This window comes from Camelus bactrianus, chromosome 14 (assembly GCF_048773025.1).
Source record: "Camelus bactrianus isolate YW-2024 breed Bactrian camel chromosome 14, ASM4877302v1, whole genome shotgun sequence".
In the NCBI taxonomy this organism is placed as follows: Eukaryota; Metazoa; Chordata; class Mammalia; order Artiodactyla; family Camelidae; genus Camelus; species Camelus bactrianus.
Window position 1 is genome coordinate 42,263,300 of NC_133552.1, and position 22,458 is coordinate 42,285,757.

The 22,458-nt window shown below is 33.5% G+C and overlaps 1 protein-coding gene across 6 annotated transcripts in view; it reads left to right on the forward strand.

Moving 5' to 3' along the window:
• Positions 1–22,458, forward strand: part of PIBF1 (progesterone immunomodulatory binding factor 1) — a 172,621-nt gene that overhangs the window by 115,776 nt on the left and 34,387 nt on the right. For all 6 annotated transcript variants that reach the window (XR_012511732.1, XM_074378311.1, XM_074378312.1 and 3 more), the window contains one exon: positions 17,910–18,040. Coding sequence is in view for 5 of the 6 variants with exons in the window: in XM_074378311.1 (XP_074234412.1) it covers positions 17,910–18,040 (131 nt within the window). In the remaining variant the exon portion in view is untranslated. The remainder of the gene's footprint in view (positions 1–17,909; positions 18,041–22,458) is intronic.

Below are 22,458 nucleotides of genomic sequence, written 5' to 3' on the forward strand. Positions count from 1 at the left end.
GGTGAGGGGGAGGTAATTAGGTTTATTTATTTATTGGTTTTTTAATGGAGGTACTGGTGACTGAACCCAGGACCTCGTGCATACTAAGCATGTGCTCTACCACTTGAGCTATGCCCTCCCCTCAATAATTCTTAATAATAGTGATGTTTAACAACCAGCTCACAAAACTAAAACTTTACCAGCCATCTCTCACAAACTGCTACAAGCCCGCCCCAGCACATCACTGGGTGTGGAACCATGGAAGGATATATAAATAAGTGAATGACTAAAGAAACAAATGAACCTCTGCTTGTTCATATGTTATAGATCACTCATGTTTGTTTTAATTTCAGAATAACCTATCAAAACTATTTCCTAAAAAATACTAAAATTTGTAAAACTTTACAAATGTATGTAAGTTTGTATGTATGTCTTTCCATTACTTTCTTGAAAAACCATCTTCCTAAGCACTTCAGTTAATTGAAATAGGAATTTCTAAATGGTTACACACTCCTATACAAATTGTAGGAGAGAAATGTAAGAAATTAAGTGCTCTTGTAGTGAGTATAATTAACTTTGTATGAAGCAATTTTTTAAAAAGCTGTTGACTTATATTAGAAGTTGTAAATATTGAAATATCTATGATGTGAAATAGTATGATACCTGGAATTTGCTTTAAAATATTCCTTAAGAAGTTGGAGGGGAGGGCTCATAGATAAAACTAGAGTCTCAAAATGTTGATAATGTTTGAAGCTTGGTGACAGGTACATATATGTTCATTGTTCAGTTCTGTACTTTTGTGTATGTTTGAAATTTTTCATTAGGCATATGGAGAATCAGTAACCATTAAAAAGTTTATTCTGACTGTAGTATATAGTTTCCCTTTAAGATCGAAAAAAGAAGTATTATCATTTAAAATAGCCCATAGATTTTACTTTTTTTCTGCCTCACAAAAATTATATTGCTTAAATTGAAAATTTATTACATAAACCAATTAGCTGAAAGATGATAGTATTAGATAGCTTCTATCTCAGATAGATGGTGAAAAAACAGAGGAAAGTCTCTAAGGACCTGTATTCTTTGGAGCAGGTTAAATATTTAAACCAGCTTGGATTTTTGAGAATAATACAGAGATGAAACTCAAATGACTAATATTAGAATTAACATTACATTATATGCTATTCAAAACATGTCTGAGATTACACATAAATGAATTACCAGAATGTAAGTGCTAAAAAGTATTCAAAGTGAAAGTAAATATTCCATTTATAGCAGTTTTATCGAGGCATCATGGACATACACTAAACTGCACATATTTAAGGTGTACAGTATAACTTTTGACACATATTTACCCGTGAAACTATCACCAAAATGAAGATAATGAGCACATGCATTGCTGCAGAAGTTTCCTTGTGTCCCTTTACAGTCTCTCCCAACCCTTCCCATCCCATCCTTTTCCCCAAGCAAGCACTAATTTGCATTGTCACTGTAGATTAGTTTGCATTTCCTAAACTTTTATATAAATAGAATCACTATATGCATTATACACACACACACACACACACACACACACACACTACTTTTTTTATCTGTCCTCTTTCATTCTGTGTAATTATTTCAAGATTCATCCGTAGTTCATTTCCTTTCAAGTCTGAGTGACATTCCGTTGTATGAATACACCACACTTTTTCATCCATTCAACTGTTGATAGCCGTTTGCGTTATTTCCAGTCTTTACTTATTATAAATAAATCCTATATGCACATCCATATACAAGTCTTTGTAGCAACATATGCTTTGGTTTCTCTGGAGTAAGTACCTGGAAGTGGAATAGCTGGATCATACAGTAGATGTCTGATGTTTTAAGAAACAGTCCTTTAACTGTTTTCCAAACGTTCGTACCACTTAACTATTTCCACCATCAGCATATGAAAGTTCTAGTTCCTCTACATCCTTGCAAAAACTTGATCTGGTCAGTCTTTTTCATTTTAGCCACCTAAATGGGTATGTCGTGGTATCTCATTTCCCTAATGATTCACGATGTTAAGCATCTTTTCATGTGCTTCCTTGCCCTTTGTTTTTCTTACTGGGAGTAGTGTCTGTTCAAATTTTTTGCCCACTACATCAGGTTGTTTTCTTGTTATTGAGTTTCGAGCATTTTTTATATATTCTAGATGCAATTCTCTTATGAGCTATATGATTTGCAAATATTTTCTCCTGCTCCACGCTCTATCTTTCCATATTTAAACAGTATTTTTTGAAGAGCAGTTTTTATCCTGTCTATTTTATGGACTGTGTTTTGGGTGTTATATCTGAAATAGCTTTGCCTAACCCAGTGTCACAGTGTTTTTGTCATTTTTTTCTATGGATCTTTCATAGTTTTAAGTCTGTGATCCATTTTTAATGTTTGTATAGTGTGTAAGATATAAAGCAACGGGAGGGTATAGCTCAGTGGTAGAGTGTGTGTTTAGCATGCACGAGGACCTGGGTTCAATCCCCAGTACCTCCATTAAAAAATAATAATGATAATTTTTTTAGAAAAAAAGATATAGATTGAAATTCACTTATTTGCATATTGAAACCAAATTGTTCTAATATCATTTACTGAAAAGACTCTTGAAAATCAATGAATCCTCTATGTGTGAGTCTGTTTCTGGACTCTGTTCTGTTCCAGTTACCACTGTTTTGGGGGGGGAGGGTAGGTAATTAAGTTTATTTATTTAGTTAGTTATTTTAATGGACGTTCTGAGGATTGAACGCAGGACCTCGTGCATGCTAAACATGCACTCTAACCACTGAACTGTACCCTCCTCCCCATTCCACTTACCTCTTTGTCTGTATGTCAGTACCACACCTTTTTGATTACTATAGCTTTATAATGTCTTGAAATTGGATGGTATTGGTCCTTCAACTCTGTTTAGGTTCAGAGATTTTGGCTATTCCCTGTCCTTTTCATTTTCATATGAATTCTATGGTGATCTGTACCAAGAAAAAAAAAGCTATCTGTGATTTTGATTGGGATTACATTGAATCTATGGGTGAAAAGAGGAGAATTGACATTTTAATAATATGAATATTCTGATCATGAACCCAGTGTATCTTAGTGGTGTTATTTTTTAGTTTTTACTTTAAAAGTTTCACATCTTTTGACTAGAGTTAACAGGGTATATGTTTTTCCGTCCTTTAACTTTTATCCTGTTATTCTGTTATAGTTGTCTTATAGGCGACATAGACAGTTATATCCAGCTTTTTTATCCAGTCTGACAAAATACGGCTTTTAATTGGCTTTCTCAGAACATTTACATCTAATTTGTTTATGGATATGGTTATTTTTAAGTCTGTTATCTTGCTATTTGTTTTTTTTTTTTTCCTACCTATCCTTTTTTCCTCTTTTTTTTCTTACTTGCTTCATTTTGGATTAATTGAATATTTTTTACTATTCCGTTTTGTCTCACTGTTGGCTTATTGGCCATAACTATTTGTTATTACAGTGATTCCTTGAGATTTTAGTATATGTATCTTTAACTTACACCGTCCAGTTTCATGTGATATTTTACTGTCTCACGTATAGTATGAAAACCTTAAAATAAAATACTTCCGTGTGTCCCTGCCCAGCCTTTGTGCTCATGTGGTCATATATTTTACTCATACATGTATAAGCCTCAAACAAGATTGCTATTATTTTTAAACAGTTGATAATCTTTTAAAGAAATTTAATAATAGGAAGAAAAGGTATTACATTTAACCAAGGAGTTACCATGCCTGGTGTTCTTCACTCCTTTGTGTAGATCCAAACTTCCATTGGGCATCATATTGCTTCTGGTTGAGGTACTTCTTTTAACCATTCAAGAGCGGGTCTGCTGATGGTGAACTCTTTTCGCTTCTGTATGTTACAAAAGTTATTATACCTTCTTTTGGTTTGTTTGTTTTGTTTTTACATTTCTGACTATTAACAAAAGTAAAGATTACAACATATTTCTCAGTTATGTTACTAAGGCCAGAGAAACAGAAAGTATGCATTTGAGCATTCACTCTTTCCTTTTTTATTGCAGTAAAATTCACGTAACATAAAATGTGCCATTTAAACCATTTTAAATTGTACAGTTAAGTGACTTTTGGTCTGTTTGTAATGTACGACCATCATCCTATTTAGTTACAGAACATTTTCATCACCCAGAAGGAAACCCTGTAGCCTTATTAAGCAGTCACTCCCCAGTCTCCCCACCTCCAGCACCTGGAAACCACTCGTGCTTTCTGTGTCACATATTTCATATAAATGGAATCATGGAACATGTGACCTTTTGTGTCTGCTGCTTTCATTTAGTGTAATGTTTTCAGGGTTCTTTCATGTTGAACCATCTCTCAGTACTTAATGCCTTTTTGTGACTGAATAATATTCCATTGTACAAACAAGTCACATTTTGTTTATCCATTCATTAGTTGATGGACATGTAGTTTCTTTCCATCATTTGGCTATTGTGAATCATGCTGCTGTGAGCATTCATGTGCAGTTATTTTTGTTTGTTTGAACACCCATTTTCAGTTCTTAAGAGTACATAAATGCCTAAGGGGTGAAATTGCCGGGTCATATGGTGATTCTGTGTTTAACTTTTTAAGGAGCCACAAAACTGTTTTTCACAGCAGCTACACCATTTTACATTCCCATCAACAGTGTCCAGGGTTCTAATTTCTCACATCCTCAACAATGCTTATTTTTTGTTTTGGGTTTTTTTTTTTTTAATTGTAACCATTCTTAGTAGGGTGTGAAGTGGTATCTCATTGTGATTTTGATTTGCATTAACCTTGTAACTAATTATTTTAAGCATTATTTTGTGTGCTTTTTGGCCATTTGTATATCTTCTTTGGATAAATGTCTGCTGAAGTTCTTTGCCTGTTTTTAAATTGGGTTGTTTGTCTTTTTGTTGTTGAGTCATAAGATTTCTTTCTGTATTCTGGATATTAAGCCCTGTTAGCTAAATGATTTGCAAATTTTTTCTCCCATTCTTTTATTTTGCTATGGTTGGCTTTTGCTTTCTTGTTGGATCCTTCGATCACAAGAGTTTTTAATTTTGATGAAGTTTAAGTTATCTGTTTTTTCTTATGTTTCTTGTGCTTCCCTTTTGGGAATCTGTTTATTTTGCAGCTTGAATGTTTATTTTTGTTTTTTCATTTAACTTTTAATTATTTCTTAATAAAAATTATATATATTTAAGGTGTATAACATGATAGATTTATAAACATAGTGAAACAGTTACTATAGTCAAGCTAATTAATATATCCATCTCCTCACATATTTACCTTTTGTGTGTATGTGTGTAGTGAGAGCACCTGAAATCTACTCTCTCAGCAAATTTCTAGATGTATCACGTTTTGTTTATCCTTTCATCCACTGATGGCTATTTGGGTCATTTTCCTCTTGGCTGTGAATAGTGCTGCTGTGAACATTTGAGGACAAGCATCATATGTTTAACTACCTATTTTAATTTTTTTTGAGCATACACCTTAGAGTAAAATTGCTGGGTTCCTTTTTGGTTTCGAAGGATATTTTCCCTAGGTAAAGAATTCGAGGTTGACTTTTTTTCTCTCTGTCTCTTTCAGTACTTGAAAGATGTTTCTCCACTCTCTTGTAGTTTGTATTCTTTTTGCCAAGAAATATGCTATCATGTTTATCTTTGTTCCTTTCTAGGTAATATGTCTTATTTTTCTAGCTGCTTTTAAGATTTTCTTTTTTTCACTAGCTTTAAAGCAACTTGATTATGATGTAGTTTGCTATTGTTTTCTTCATGTTCCTCATGCTTGGGTTTTGTCAAACTTCTTGTACGTATAAGACTATCAAATCTGAAATTTTTTCATTTATCATTTCTTCAAATATTTTTTTCTATCCTTCTGTCTCTCTTTCCTTTGGAGACCCATGAGACATATATTAGGCTGCTTGAAGTTGTCCTACAACAGAACAAATGTTCTGTTCCTTTTTTTCAGTCTTTTTTTTTTTTTGCCTTTCCTTTTGCATAATTTCTCTTACTCAATCTTCAAGTCCACTATTCTTTTCTTCTCCAGTGTATAATCTGCTATTATTAGTCCAGTCTACTGTGTTTTTCATATTAGGTATTATAGTTTTCATTAAGTTCAATTTGGATCTTTTTTGTGTCTTCCAGGTTTCTAATTAACTTTTTCAAATTTTATTTTCTTGAGCATATGAGATACAGTTGCAGTAACTGTTGTGATATCCTTATCTATTAATTCTGCTCTTGTGTCATTTCTTGATTGGTTTCAGTTAAATTGATTTATTCCATTGTTTATCATATTGTCCTGCTTCTTTGCATACCTACGAATCTTTTACTGGATGCCGGACATTGTGAATTTTACCTTAGAGCTAAATATTCTGCGATTTCTATAGTTTTTGTAAGCTTTTTTTCTCAAACATGGTTAAGTTTCTTGGAAAATGTTTGACCCTTTCAAGTCTTGCTTTTAAGCTTGTATAAGAAAAGAAGTGTTCATCTTAAGGCTAATTTTTCCCCCACCACTGAGACCAAAGTCTTTTGATTGCTCTACCCCATGTCCTATGAATGATCGGTTTCTTACTTTGGCTGGTGGGAATAGGTACTATTCCTGTTCTGTGCGATCTTCAGAGATTATTCCTCTGTTCTTTTCAGTGGTTCTGTCTTAGTTTCTAGAAGTTTCTTTACATACATGCATTATTCAGTGCCCTGTGGTTTCTCCCATTGGTTGGAATTAGTACCATTTACAGATACGAATAATTTTAGTCTGTAACTTTGATCCTTCAAATTATTTATAATACATAGTATATGACAACAACTCAGAGAACCCCACTGTTTTCCTTCTTTATCGAGGTAAATGTTTAGACTTCATATTCACAGAAAGGTATCCCTCTAATTCCATCGTGATTCCTTTCTTAAAATAAATCTTGTTTTAAACTTCACTGGATTTTATTTTGAAGGATTCATATCCATGTCTTAACATTTTTATCAGTAAGTTGCAAGCATATTCTTTTGTTTTTGTTTTTTGGGAGGAGGTAATCAAATTTCTTTATGTATTTTTAATTAATGTTTCATTTTATTTTATTTTTTAGTGGAGGTTCTGGGGATTGAACCCAGGACCTTGTGCATGCTCTACCACTGAGCTATGTACCACCCCCTTGCAGGCATATTGAGGAACTCCAGTAAATAACAAGATTTCTCATTAGAGAAACCATGTTACTTCCCCCCCCCAATAAATTTGTTTCCTTATGGCTCTTTAATACAGGAAGGACCACATAAGGATAATTTATAAAGGTAATGGTATTGTAAAATGGTTTAGTCTGTTCCATGTCATTTAACTCAACATAAGAAATAAAATCTTTCAGTAAGTACCCTTTGCAAGTACTGATAGGAAATTCAGTCTTCTAGCAAATATTCATTGAACACCTACTATGTGCCAGGCATTGTTCTAAGCTCTGGGAATAATCACTGGATAAGATAGACAAAAATTCCTGCCCTTTGGAGCTTATATTCTATTGGAGGGAGAAACAAAGATTTTTCCCAAGTGAAATAAATATTCAGTTAGATCTTAAATGGTATGAAGGAAAGTACAGCAGGGAAGGGGATACAGACTAATTCTTACTGCCTGTAGTTCTCAGCCAAATGGGCACGCAAGAGGAACAGAATGAGTGCCCTGGTCCTTACATACTTTCTGAAAGTGACCAGAGCAGCAAGGAGAGTGGCATAAAGTGGTATAGAGTCCCCCATGAGTGCCCAGTGAAGCAATCAGATATTTTTGGCATAGAAGAATGGCTGTGAAACACATTTCTTTGTGGTAAATTAGTCACATTTCTTTACTGTTTGTATGTATGTATATACATGCATGCTTTAGTCTACATTCTTATTTTTTGCATACTAAGGGAAAGGAGTTCTTACCTAGTCTTAGATAATATTGCTCTCTTTTGTTATTGTTAGCAGAACTGAGTATTGCCAAAGCACCTGATGCTGGAGGCAGACTCACTGGGTTAAAAAAAATTTCGTGGTTTTTTTTGTTTTTTGGGGGGTTTTTGCTGCTTTACTAGCTATATAAAGTTAGATATGTTGTATAACCCATCTGTGCCTCTGTGTCCTCATTTGTGAAATGTTAAGTTCCAAATAAAATGTTTTATTGAAATATCTAATCATCAAATGAGTGAATTGCTTTTAGTTTTTAAGATAGATTATGTTTTGTAACATTTAATATGGGTGAAAAAAAACAGAAAAGCAAGGCAGAAGGGGAAAATACCTTTTAGAAACAGACAGAGACAGTCTGAAAAGACTATATACTGTATGATTCCAACTGTATGACTTTCTGGAAAAGGCGAAACTTGTAGAGACAGTAAAATGAACAGTGGTTGCCAGGGATTAGGAGGAATGAGTAGATGGAGCACAGAGGATTTTTAGGGCAGTGAGACTATTCTTTATGATGCTGTTAACAGTGGATACATGGGATTACACAGTTGGCCCTCCATATCCACAGGTTCCGCATTCACGGATTCAACCAACTGTGGATCAAAAATATTAGGAAAGAAAATTCCAGAAAGTTCCAAAAAGCAAGATTTAAATTTGCCTTACACCAGCAACTATTTATATTGTATTAAGTATTATAAGTAATCTAGAGATAATTTAAAGTTTACAGGAGGATATGTGTGGATTATATGCAAATACTACACCATCTTATACAAGGGACTTGAGCATCCTCAGATTTTGGTATTCATAGTGGCTCCTGGAGCCAATCTCCTGTGGATACTGAGGGACAAGTGTACATTTGCCAAAACCCATAGAATATACAACACCAAAAGTGAATCGTAATGTGAACTATGGACTTGGAGTGATAATGTGTATCAATGTAGGTTCATAACAAATAGTGATGGTGGGGAAGATTGTAGGGGTGGGGGGAGGCAGAGAATATATGGGACTCTGTACTTTTGCCCAGTTTTGCTGTGAACCTAAAACTCCTCTAGCAAAATCTTAAAAAAAAAAAAGTGAAAAAAATGAAATCTGAGAACCACAGAGAAAAGATAGAAGAAAAGGAAAGAGTTGGGAAGATGTCAGTGGCTCCCTTTCTGTGGACACCTTTTGTCACTTGTGAGATCTGGCAGTCCTTGAAGCTGTTTTTGTTGGTAGCAGGAAAGTACCCCCTGGAAAGTAACTTTGTCTAAAGAAAAAGTAACCTCTTTTGGGGGGGAGGGGGTAGATAATTAGGTTGATTTATTTATTTTTCTTTTTATTTTAACAGAGGTGCTGGGGATCGAATGCACTCTACCACTGAGCTATCCCCTCCCCCACCAAAATTAACTTCTTGACTTAAGTAACAGAATTTACTTTTTTGTGATGCTGAAGAATTGGGGAGAGATTTTGTTTTCTCTTTTGTCTGTGTGTATTTAAAGTGATGCTTCACCCCTTGTAAAGGTAGTGTGATCTATTTTGTGGCTGCACAACATATAACTGGACGTGAGGAATAATTAAATTGTTGATACGTGATAAAATTTCATTAATACTTAAAGTGAAGAGGCTGTTGGAACACAGTATTCATAGGTAATATGTGACCTGACCAAAACATGATGCCAGAAATTGCCTTTAATGTGTATAAATTATTCTTAAGTATTGTCAATCTGTCCCTTATGTTTTGAAGTTCTTATGTAGAATTATATAAAAATTAACATTTATTTTAATAATGTTGAACATATATTTTTCTACTTTATGAATGGCTGACTCGTTACATAAACAAAACATTAACCTTAATCATAGCAACAGCTTTGTGTCTAACTTTGCAAAATGCTTAAACCAAGAAGTCTTTGTTATGGTTTATTCTGGGAAAAATTCAATTACATGGATCCAGGGCAATATTCTAGAATTAATTCTTTAAGCCATCTTTTTAAAAGTTCACACACCAGGTCATATGAATGTGTGTGTATGTGTGTGTAAGTGTGTGCACACCAAATGCCAGCCACCACTGCAGGAAGGAAACAATGACTTGCTTGTAAATTATCATCCTGTTTACACATCAAACAAATAAGGTAACTGTTTCAGCATTTTCCCTTACTGCTGTGCCTTGATAATTCATAAATGACTATAGTTTTTGTTTTCTTTTAAGAGCTATTACAAATAAATCCCACTGTAAGTACCGCCTCCCCCAGCACGTTGTTGTACAAGTGAACCACATTAAAGTGACTTTCTCAGGGGTAGCTTTGAGAGGGAAAGAAATTTAAAACACTTGAACTCTAAAATTCCATTCTCTGACACTAATCTCCGGTCCTTCCAGCTCTCCCAGTCATTTCATTCCCACTAAATCTGTGCTTTATTTGGACTTCTTAAGAGTCTCAGACTCATAAACTCTTCGTATTTCCAATTGTCAAGCCCCTCCTGGCTCCACTCTGCCTCCGAACCCAGCCTTGGACTGTGTCAACCATCTGAGCACTAGCCGCTCTCTCAAGCGCTCTGTTGCCAGATTCATCCATCAGGCTTCTCCTGACATTGCCCAGCTTTAGGCTAGTGGCTTACACTTGGGTAGTAACTATCAACATTAGCGAAAGAGAGGAGACAACGGGAGATTCTTTGATTTTGTGTTAACGTGCTGAAAATTTCTTGTGGAAATCTGTTACTTTGGCTGCTTGGGATTATTACAGATTCATGTTGTTGAACATCACTAAGGCCCTCCTTCCTGTTGCCCAGTGTTTTCATTTTTCTGTATCTATCCAGTTTCCCATTATCTTTATTGCTGGTCACTCACTCCCTCAAACTATCAGTTCCATCATCTGTGTACTTTCCTTATTACCATTAAATCATCTAAATGTATTAATCTTGAGTCTTTTTCATTCAAGGATTTTCTAGTATCTTCACTTAGATTTTTTTCCCCTTTTGATCCTGCTTCAAAAAAAATGAGCATGTGTGCACAATTTGTGTGTCTATGTGTATGTTGACCCACATACTTGTAAAACTTAACCCCTCTATTCTTTTGTTTTGTTTTGGTTTGTTTTGGGGAGGAGAGGTAATTAGGTTTATTTATTTATTATTGTCATGTTTTATTTAACTGGCATACTGGAGTTCGAACCCATGCCTTTGTGCATGCTAGGCATGCACTCTGCCACTGAGCTGTACCCTCCCCCAAACCCTCTATTCTTAATTCCTTCTGTTCTCTTCCCCCTTCCTTCACCTTTGTCCATCTTCAGTGAGTACCAGTGACTTCCTAGTTGTCAGTATTCACGTCTCAGTCCCCTGCTTTATCTGTGGCATGACACTATAGATATTCTAGAAAATCGGTCTTTGTTTTGGGATGCTTTCCCCCCTCATGTAGCTCTGTAGTCTTCTTAGCTGATGTCATCATCTTCTTCAAGCCCTGAAGCATAGGTGCCCCCCATGTGTCTGCCCTTTGCTCTATTCTTACACCTCAGTAGTGATTTTCAGATGTTAGTATAAGAGCAATCTAAGATGTTTGTTTAAAATGTTGATTTCTAGATCCTGCCCTCAGAGACTGTGATTAAGTAGGTCTAGAATGATGCCCAGGAATCTACACTTTTAACAGACTCTCCTTGTGACTGTTGTAAAAGTGATGCAGAGCCACACCTTGAAAAAAGAATGCTCTACAGTCCTGTCTACTCCGGCGACCTCAGCCGTCACTTCCATGCTGATTACTTTCAAATATTTTAACATCCTACTTTCATGAATTTCCCCATAGTATCTGGACTATATTTTGAGAACCTCAGGACCAGAGCAGGGCTGAAAATCAACAGGAAGGCACTTGCTTTTGGTTATTAAAGTAATAAAATATTTGCAGACACACTTGTCAACAGCTATTGCCCTAAGCCCACAAGTGTCACTCCACCACTACAATCCTGTCATCCTGAGATCTAGGTCTCCCCACCCTCCAGCGACAAAAAATTAACACCTGGAACCACACAGTTTCCCCAGGATCCTGCCCCAATATGAAGGCTGGCATCCTCATTGGTTAAATGGTCTCCATTAATTATTGCCCCTGTCGAAGATGGCGATGTCACAGGAGAAGTCAGTGTTAAAGGGGGGGGGGTGGTAAATTCAGTATATAAGATGGTTTATGTGCAGTACCGTTAAACCTACTAAAATAGTTGGATGGAGTGGCCTATAGCAAGTCTAAGATCATGAGGGCTGTGCTTTCCAAATTTGACTGACCCGCAGAATCTATGGCCCAACTCTGAGAAATTTTGATTCATTAGGGCTGGGGCAGGGCCCAGAAACCAGTTTTTTAATTTCCCCCAGTAATGCTGATGATTTAGCTAGATTTGAGAACTACTGGTTTAGATTGAGAACACAGAGAAGTAGTACCAAAGTATTGCTCAGTATTAGACCTCAAATAGTCCTTTTACATTCCATGGCGCAATAAGAAAGATCAGGGAACAGGATATGTGGATTTTTCAGAGCAAACTGATTAGCACGACTAGAAAGTATCACTTGTATATATTTTACACACAGAAGGCAATTCTACGTTAAATTCTATTTAGTAGAATGCATTTTCTCCCTGGTAAGAAAGAGTTCCATTTCTAGGAAATGGAACTTTGAAAATAAACTCCACGAGAAAAAAATCCCACATTTAGGAGAAACATAACAAACTGTAGTCCCCTTCATCTGTTTTTTAAATTTTAAGAGCAACTATATAATTATGTTTTAATCAGCTGTTGCTTTTCTCTAAATCATATACACAGTTTATTGAAACAAAAGAGAAATAGCCATTCTATAAAACATTGTATCATGAGTTTAGTCTTGAGTCATTCGTTATGTATATGATCCCTGAGTCACTAATTACTAAGGCTTTCCTATTAGGAAAAGATTACTAACAACAATAGGCAAAGTGAGTGATTGTGAAACTTTTTGAATACTAATGATTATAGTTCTAGAAAAGACTTTTTAAAACCATATTGGAGGAAATAAATTCTGCTAAATTACATTGATTTCAGAAATAGACACTAGCATCACTTTTCATTGAAAAACACATTCTTTCCCCTAAAGAATTAAATTAAATTTGGGGGATTTAGCAGCTCATAAGTTTATAAAGAAGTATATTCTTAAAGTTGACAGCATTATAGTAGTTTTATTATCCAGAGAGGGAGAAGTTTGTAGGTGTATATTAGAGACACATTTTAAAAGTAAGGCTTTTGACCCTTAATTTTGTTTTTAATACTGAAACCTAATATATGCAATTGCAGTAATGAGGAAAAAACAAACTAAAGCAGTTAAGACTAATGACTACTGTTACGTTTTTTATGCAACTGAAGTTAGATTTGATACGTTTTAAACATGGCTCATTCGAGACTGCAACTGACTACAATTTGTAAATGCCCTTAGTTCTTCCCCCACCCTGCCCCACCCCCACCCCCGGACTATTCTGCAGTTCGAAACACAAAACAACTTGTCAGTTCAGTTTATTCAGTTAGGGTCAGTTCTGTGAAAACAAAGTCAAGGCAATTGTTTGATTTAATTGACTAGTGAAACTGGTTATACAGGTAAGTAGGACTCAGTTTTATTTTTGTCCAGCTGCATATTTGAATGTTCATAAAGTAACTTGGTAGAGTAATAAGATTCCAGTGACATTGGAATAGATTTTAAAGAATGATTACGAAAGCAAAGAAAAAGGACACTAAAACCCAAACTATAGAAAATATTCATGGTATTTTTTTTTCTTTATGGTTCTGCTTTCACTGTAATAACTTGTGTCCAAAAAAAAAAGAAATCTTTTCTTTCACTATTCTTTTCCTTTTGTTGAGGAATTCTTTTTTTCCTGGGCTATACTTACTATAACCATAAGGAAGTTTTCTCATATAATTTAGATGAATAGTTTCAATAACTTTTATAAAGTAGTCCTCAAACTGTAAACGGGTATCCTCCAACAGTTGGTCACCCACCTCTTGGCTTCACTTTCCTCCTCATCCACCTTGAGCTCATGGTCGACCATTTTCACAATGAATGTTTCTGCCCTTGACTCTTTCTACTTTCCTGTCCATCTTCCACTATACCCATCCTGCTGTTCTCCACACCTGCAGCTTCGAGGCTGCTAGTCACTCATTTTTTTTTTCAATGGAAGAAAACCAAAAAACTGCAGTGCTAAAATAAATGCTATATTTAGATCTTAATTTGAAAAAAAAAAAGTATAGTAGTTTATTTAAGAAAGAAATGTAAGTCATTCCTTGTTTTAAAAAAACAGCAAATCTTTAGCCTCCATTAAACTTGTTAGGGATTATGAAGGAAAGAGGAAAAAATTTTTCATATAAAAAACTAGAATTTTCTGAAAAGAAAATATATATGTATGTATATGTATAACTGAATTGCTTTGCTGTACACCTGAAACTAATGTTGTAAATCAACTACACTTCAATAAAAAATAAAATTTTTTAGAAAGCTAGAATTTTTATTATCAAAGAACAGTTTAAGGTCATAAAGTAGGAATTTTATAATTTTTTTGTTCTGCATGATAAAATACTCCCCCACCCCCTCATCCTTATAATAGTAGATATCCACCACTTTTGTTGTGATTGTTCAGTTTTTGCATATCCAATTTAGAGAACCTTTTCTGAGAACTTATTAAGTACCAAAGTAGGGACCTGCTGATATAGACAGTGCTGTATTTCATCCTGTTCTAGCCTACATTTTACTGTTAGGAAAAAAGAGTAAATACAAATTAAAAAAAAAATTAAAAAAAAACCCTAAGGTTAATTGGGTATATAAATTGATGAAATCCTTTAGAAAGAACCTTGGTCTTATGTGTCAAGAGAATTACATAGTTACACCCCTTTATCCTTAGTTCATCTTCTGTTCTCAAAAAATTTAACAAACAAAATATTAATTTAAGAAAAAAAACTACAATACAACAAAAGTTCATTTGAACATCATTTGTAATAGTCAAAAGTTGATAACATCCTAAATGTTTACTACTATAAACAATATAGCATTATTTATACTAGTCAAAATTTTATAGCATCTTAAATGTTTATTACTATAAGCAATGTAATTAAATTGTGGTGCATTGGCTTACTAGACAGTTTTGTAACCATTGAAAATATTAAAATGTAAATTAAGGTACTTCAGCAACCAGGAAGAATGACTATGATGTAAGGTAAAGTGAAAAAGAATAATATAAAATTGTACATAGTATACTAGCATTGAGCAATCCAAAAAGAAATTAAGAAAACCATTTCATTTATAAAATACTTAGGAATAAATTTTATGAAAGAGGAGAAAGACTTATACACTGAAAACTATAAAACATTCCTGAAAGAAATTAAAGAAGACCTAAAAATGGAAAGATGTCCCATGTTCATGGATTAGAAGATTTAATATTGTTTCTTTTTGTTGTTTGGGTTGTTTTTTTTTTTTTTTTTTTTTGATTTTTTAAGTTGAGGTAAAGTTTATTTACCAACATTATATAAGTTTCAGGTGTACAACATAGTGATTCACAACTTTTAAAGATTATACTCCATTTATAGTTATTATAAAATATTGACTATATTCCCTACACTGTACATATATCCTTGTAGCTTATTTATTTTATACATAATAGTTTGTACCTCTTATAATCCCCTACCCCTATCCTGCCTCTCTCACCCTTCCCTCTCCCCACTGGTAACCACTGGTTTGTTTTCTATATCTGTGAGTCTGTTTCTTTCTTGTTATATTCACTAGTTTGTTTTATTTTTTAGATTCCACAGATAAGTGTTAACATATGGAATTTGTCTTTCTCTGTCTGACTTATTTCACCAAACAGAATACATTCCAGGTCCATCCATGTTGTTGCAAATGGCAATGTCTCATTGCTTTTTATGGCTGAATAGTAAATCCATTGTGTATGTGTGTGTGTGTGTGTGTGTGTGTGTGTGTGTATATATATATATATACTACATCTTCTTTATCCATTTATCTGTTGATGGACATTTAGGCTGCTTCCATATCTTGGCTATTGTAAATAATGCTGCTATGACCATTGCTGTGCATGTATCCTTTCAAATTAGTGTCTTTTATATTAGATATATACCCAGGAGTAGAATTGTTGGATCATATGGTAGTTCTATTTTTAGACTCTGAATGGCCAAAAAGAATCTTGAAAAGGAAAAATAAAAGTTGGAAGACTTGTACTTTTAGATTTTAAAACTTAATTATTTTAAAAGTTACAGTAATCAAAACAGTGTTGTATTGGCATAAGGATAGACATATCAGACTAATGGAATAGAATAGACAGCCCGGAAATAAATCTCACATATATAGTTAATGGTTTTTCAACAAGTTTGCCAAGACCATTCAGTGTAGAAAAGACAGTCTTATCAACAAATGGTGGTGGTAAAACTGGATATCTATGTGTAAAAGATTGAAATTGGGTCCATATCTTATACTGAAAACAAAAATTAACTCAAAATGGATCAATGACCTAAATTTCAGAAATAAAGATATAAAACTCATAGAAGAAAACATAGGAGAAAATCTTTATGACCTTGGATTTGGCAGTAGTTTCTTAAAAATGACACTGAAAGTATGGGCAACAAAAGAAAAATAGGTAAGTTGGATTTCATCAAAATTAAACACTTTTGTGATCAAAGGGCAGTATCAAGAGAGTGAAAAGACAAACTACAGAATGGGAGAAAAGATTTGCAAATCGTATATCTAATAAGGGTTTAATATCCAGAATATAGAGAGAACTCTTACAATTCAACAGCAAAAAAAAATGGACAACCTAAATAAAATATGGGCAAAAGACCTGAATAGACATTTCTCCAAAGAGGATATACAAATGGCCGATAGGCACATGGAATAACTGTGTTGGCAAGAATGTGGAGAAATTGGAACCAAGTGCATTGCTGGTAGGAATGTAAAATGATACAGCCACTGTGAAAAACAGTTGGCAGCCCTTCAAAAAGTTAAATATAGAATTACCATATGACCCAGCAATTCCACTCCACTCCTAGGCAAATACCCAAAGGAATTGAAAACAGGGAGTCAAACAGATATTTATACACCACAGCATTAGTCACAATAGCCAAAAAGTAGAAACAACCCAACTATCCATCTACAGAACAGATGAATGAATAAACAAAATATGCTATAAACATACAATGGAATATTATTTAGCCAGAAAAAAGAATGAACTTCTGATACATGGTACCACATGGATGACCTTGAAAACTTCATATTAAGTGAATTAAGCAGACACACAATGACAAATACGTTATGATTCCTCTTACATAAGGTATCTAGACTGGGTAAATTCATAGAGACAGATAGAATAGAGGTTTCTGGGAACTGGGCAGTATGGGGTATTTTTTTAGTTAATATGTTTCTGTTTGGGTTGATGAAATGTTCTGGAAATAGATACTAATGATGATTACACATCATGAATATACTTAGTGCTACTGAATTGTACACTGTAAAATGGGGTTAAAATGGTAAGTTGTATGTTATTTATGTTTTAAACATAAATTTTTAAAATAAATTATGCAGAGTTATTGAGGTACCTAAATTATACATAGTGATTGAGGTACATAAAGATGGGCGTGAATATGAAAACATGAAAATTACTAAATTGTAATGTGATTATATTATTTGAGTAGAAATAAAGCTCAAATAAGGATTTTCATGTTTAGCTAATGTGTATTCATTAAAAGAAGATAAATTTTATGTCACAAACCAATAAATGGGGGTATATGACCCACCACAAAATTAGTAACAATTAATATTTTATTTATTTTTTTTCTGATTACATATTCTTTATTATTATTATCATTATTAAAAGAATACATTGATTAATAATTTTTGAAACCTTCAAATTTACACAGAAGGAGCTTTTCAGAGTAATTCATGTAAGGGATAGTCGATGTACTGTATCTGTGCTAGAGCATTTTGAACAATTTTAGTTCCTGGTAAAATTGTCCAGATTTTAATGAAATCTGTTTTTCTTTAGCTTGACAGGGCCAATTCTCTGTTAAACCAGACTCAGCAACCTTACAGGTATCTCATTGAATCAGTGCGTCAGAGAGATTCTAAGATTGATTCACTGAAGGAGTGTATTACACAACTTGAGAAGGATGTCAGGTAAACCATCTACAGATCTTTTATTTGAGTAATAAAGGCATTGTGAGCATAATACTGCTGTGGATGAAATCAGCCTGTAAATTGTGAAGAAAAAACTGAAATAACAAAGGTGGTCTTAAATGTAATGAGTATTTTATTTCTCTTAGAAAAACAGTCACATCAGATTAAGATGTTCACATCCCACCTGATAAATCAGAAGTCTTAGCCTGGAAATAGCAATGCTACACTGATTGACAAAGCACTCCACCCACCCCAGGGCACACAACAGCTATCCTAACCTGTCCTTGTTCCCCTAGAATTCTTTGGTGGGATGGGCCACTTGTGGAGTCAGAATGGCTTTTTAAACAGATAAAATGTACACATTGACTTAGATTCATGTTGACTTCGCCAAGGAATTTTTAAGGCTTTTCTTCGCCTGACCCTTTACGTGAAGTAAACCATGAATTACCTAAATGTAAATAAATTCCTTTCACTTTCTTACGTTGAAATTGTTTTTTTCATGACGCTTTATCCAGAACACTTGCTCCACTTAATAATCATTCAAATTCCTTATCTGTTCATCTATACAATCGTTTTAGTCTTTTTAAATTACAGTAAAAGAATGATGCTGCATAATGAAAGAGATTTTAACTCATGGATGCTTGAGTAGTTGGTTTAGTTGTTACTAGTTTTTAAGATTATTTAGAATAAATTATTAGATAAATCATTAACTAATTCGTAAATGCAGAAGCAGTGAATTAGATGGGAATGAAAATTGTTAAATTAAGGAATTGGAAAAGGTGGTTTATTGGAAAATACAATTGAAGAAGATAGCTATTAAATTCAGATTTCCTAAGATACATAACCAAAAATATAAAACTACTGGTAATTAACTTCAAAGTGTGAGTGTTCTTTTTGATGAATGAGAATAACAATCCTCTTTCATTTCTACCCCACCAAAATAATTACTCCAAAACTGTATTCCTGATCATCATTTTCTGATGTGATAAAATAATTTAAAATAACATCTATGTTTTAAATGTCAACATATATAACAGTTTATTTCTAGATTAATTTTAAAGTTAAAATTATGTTTAGAATATTCATAACAAGCATTAATAAATTCAATGAATTAATTAAACGGTTGTTCTATAAATAGCTGTTGTGAGCAACAGAAATCATGTAATATCATTCACTGGACACTTGGTTATCTTAGGGAAATTGAAGAAAGAACCCTAAATTTTTCTTCAAAAGAATTTTTTCTGTATTATATATTTGTCATATTTGAAATTTTATATAAAGTCTTGTTTTACCTTTGTAATCTTGGAATGGGGATATATAAAAGGGCTGTAGAAAAAAATGACCTCTTATACAGTTACCTTCAATTAGATTTATTTGAAGTTTTATTTTACTAAGAATTAGGATAGCTGAAAATGTTTAATATAAAAAAAAATAATAACCGTCTATAGGAGAAAATTGTAATGATGAACGACAAATACAGCCCTAGAGAAATTAAGCAACTTGTAATCTCAGAGCATCCAGTTTTGTGATAGGGCCAAAATTTGAATCCAGATCTGTCTGCTTTCTAATTCTATACTCTTAACCATTATGTTATACTGCCTCCCTATGTTCTAATCTGAGTAAGAGATAATTTTTCATTAGCTAATATAATTAAAGAAGAGAGGCAAAAAAAAAAAAAATAGTGTAGAATGGTGGGTTAAAAGTGGGGCTTTAAGGAGTTGATAATTTTTGATGCTGGGTGACAGGTACATAGGGGCTTGATATATTTTCTCTCTTGAAATATTTCATAATAAAGTCACTTTCAAAAAAACAAATTTTAAAGGGGAATGCAGGCTCCATAGATTGGCCGCATGGTTTCAAATCCAGCTTAGTCCTTAGTTTTGAATTGGAGCAAGTCAGTTAAACTCTAAACTTTCATTGTCCAATACAACTTTCTGTAATAATAGAAATATTCCATACTGCATTGTCCAATATGGTAACCACTAGCTACATATGGCTATTGAGCATTTGAAATGCAGTTAGTGTTACTGAGAAACCAAACCAAAATTTTTATTTTATTTAAGTTAATTTTAATTTTAATCACCACTTGTGGCTAGCCAATGGCTATGATGTTGGACTCTACAGCCTGTTTTCTCATCTGTGAAATGGGAGTGGCACCAACAGTGCTTAATTCATATGGTCATTCTGAGGATTAAATGATACAATGTTTGTAATATATATAGCACTATTCCTACACATTATAAATACTCTATATATGTATGCTATCTTACATTTAACACCCTTATATTGAAAATTATCTTTAAAATGAGAAATAACATTTCTCAAAATATACTGAATTTTGACAAAAATTGAGACTCCCTTAACAGCGACAGTAATGACAAGAACTATGCCAATTATGGAATTAACTGCAAATATATGTATATATATATGCATTTTGTGCTAAACATCTGAGACCTTTAAAGCTGTAGTAGATTTGAACCAAGATTTCATGGGATATGAAGTCTTACTCTTAATTGAAGCAACTGCCTTCCAAAGTAAAAAGTTAAGGTGCTTTCAGTATTTTAATTATGGCTTTTGAGATGCTGTAGATGTCCCTGATGACGTAAATGAAAGGATGTGATGCCATAAAAAAGTCCAATCAACAAATCAGATACAGCAGGAGGGATCATATTTCTTTCTGCCATTATGCTGACTCTAAGCCAATGGCATTTCAAATAGAGTGGAATTATCCTGAGCTTTGAATACACATCAGCCTGGTTTCTTTTCTCAAGGTAAATGTGTCTGTAAAATATAGATATTAATGTGAACATCAAGGGAGAGTTGTGAAAATTAAATGATGTAACATATATAATAAAAAGCTTCTGGCACACGGGAGAAACTCAGTAAATGTTACCTCCCTTCCTCTTTCCTTCATTAATTTGAAATTTAAACATTGGATGACTCATCCAAAAAGATTACTAAGTGATTATGTTCCTTGAAAATTCCTATTTCTTTTTGCTGGGTATTGATTTTTATAGTAAAGAATATTTACATTAACTGATTAATTTGTAAATGTTTCTCTAACTTATACAATTAAAGCTCCTTAAAGAAATGAATAATTTTATCATTTTCTTACAAAATAAAACAATACCACTGTATCACACCCACAACTTGCCAGTTTAGCTATTTATACAGCATATTCAACGCCTAGAAAGGTTAGAGGAAATATGCACTAAAATGAAATCGTTATGAACATGTAAAAAGCTAACATTTGAGATATCACTATTAACAATTTAAATTCCCATATCATTAAAGTAATACTCTGTTCTAAAAATAGTTCTTTTAACTCTCCTGCACCAATCCACAAGAAACAGTCTGGGTTATATAGTTTAATCTATAGTTCAGAACTAAAGGAAGCATGGAAAGAGAATAATTAGCAGAAATTTTCTTTCTCCTTTGTCAGTTCTCCGTTTATTGTTAACTCGTAGTTTAGGAAAAAAATACTACTTAGGCTTGTAAGGCTTAAGCCAGAGTATATTCACCCAGGAAGTTAAGGAACAATATATCAGGAATATGTTTTCATATAGCAGGTGAAACAGAGCCATAAACATGAATTTCTGAGTAATAATTAACATTGAATTGAACAATTATGGGTGTAATATACCATTCACGATAGATGTGCTTATAAGGAGATTTGTTTTGTAGTTGCTTTATGAGTCATGCATAGAAGCTTTGTATTTTTAAAGGTAAATTTCCACTGTTATGAAATGTCTTAGAGAGACTAAACTTCTATTGAGTAATCTCATACATACTGGAAGAATACAGCATAAAATAATAATCATACTCAGTTTTAGAGACCACTTGTTGAAGGCGGTTTCCTTTGTGATTTAAGAATCTATCATAGGGAAGGCTGAGACTTTAAAAATATATACCAGGTATTGTCTGTGGAGCCTACGTCTTGCAAATAGAATAGAGTGCTTTGTAAACCGGGTTCATCTGGCCACCTTTTATTCCATGTTATACAGTTATTTTTGTTATTTAAATATGGAATGTTTATTCTGAAAAAAATTAAACATTACATATAAAGCATTTCTAATGAATTATTCAGTCAAAATCCTTTAATTACATCAACATTCCATTCCTGTTACTCTACACTTTACTTAATGTGCCTGCTGGTATTTGAGAGCTTCTGTGTGTGTGTGTGTGTGTGTGTGTGTGTGCGTGTACTCACTCACTCGTGTACTGCGTGTGAGTGCATGTTTACATTCTGTGTGTATGTCTGTACATGTATATGAACATTAACACCTACCTGTTCCTTGAAAAAGTCCTATTCCTATTTACTGGACATCTGTTTTCATTTTGAAAAATATTTTGTCTTCAATGTGATTCTCGCTAAAGATAGACTTTTAAAGTTACAGAAAAACCTGATCTCTACCATG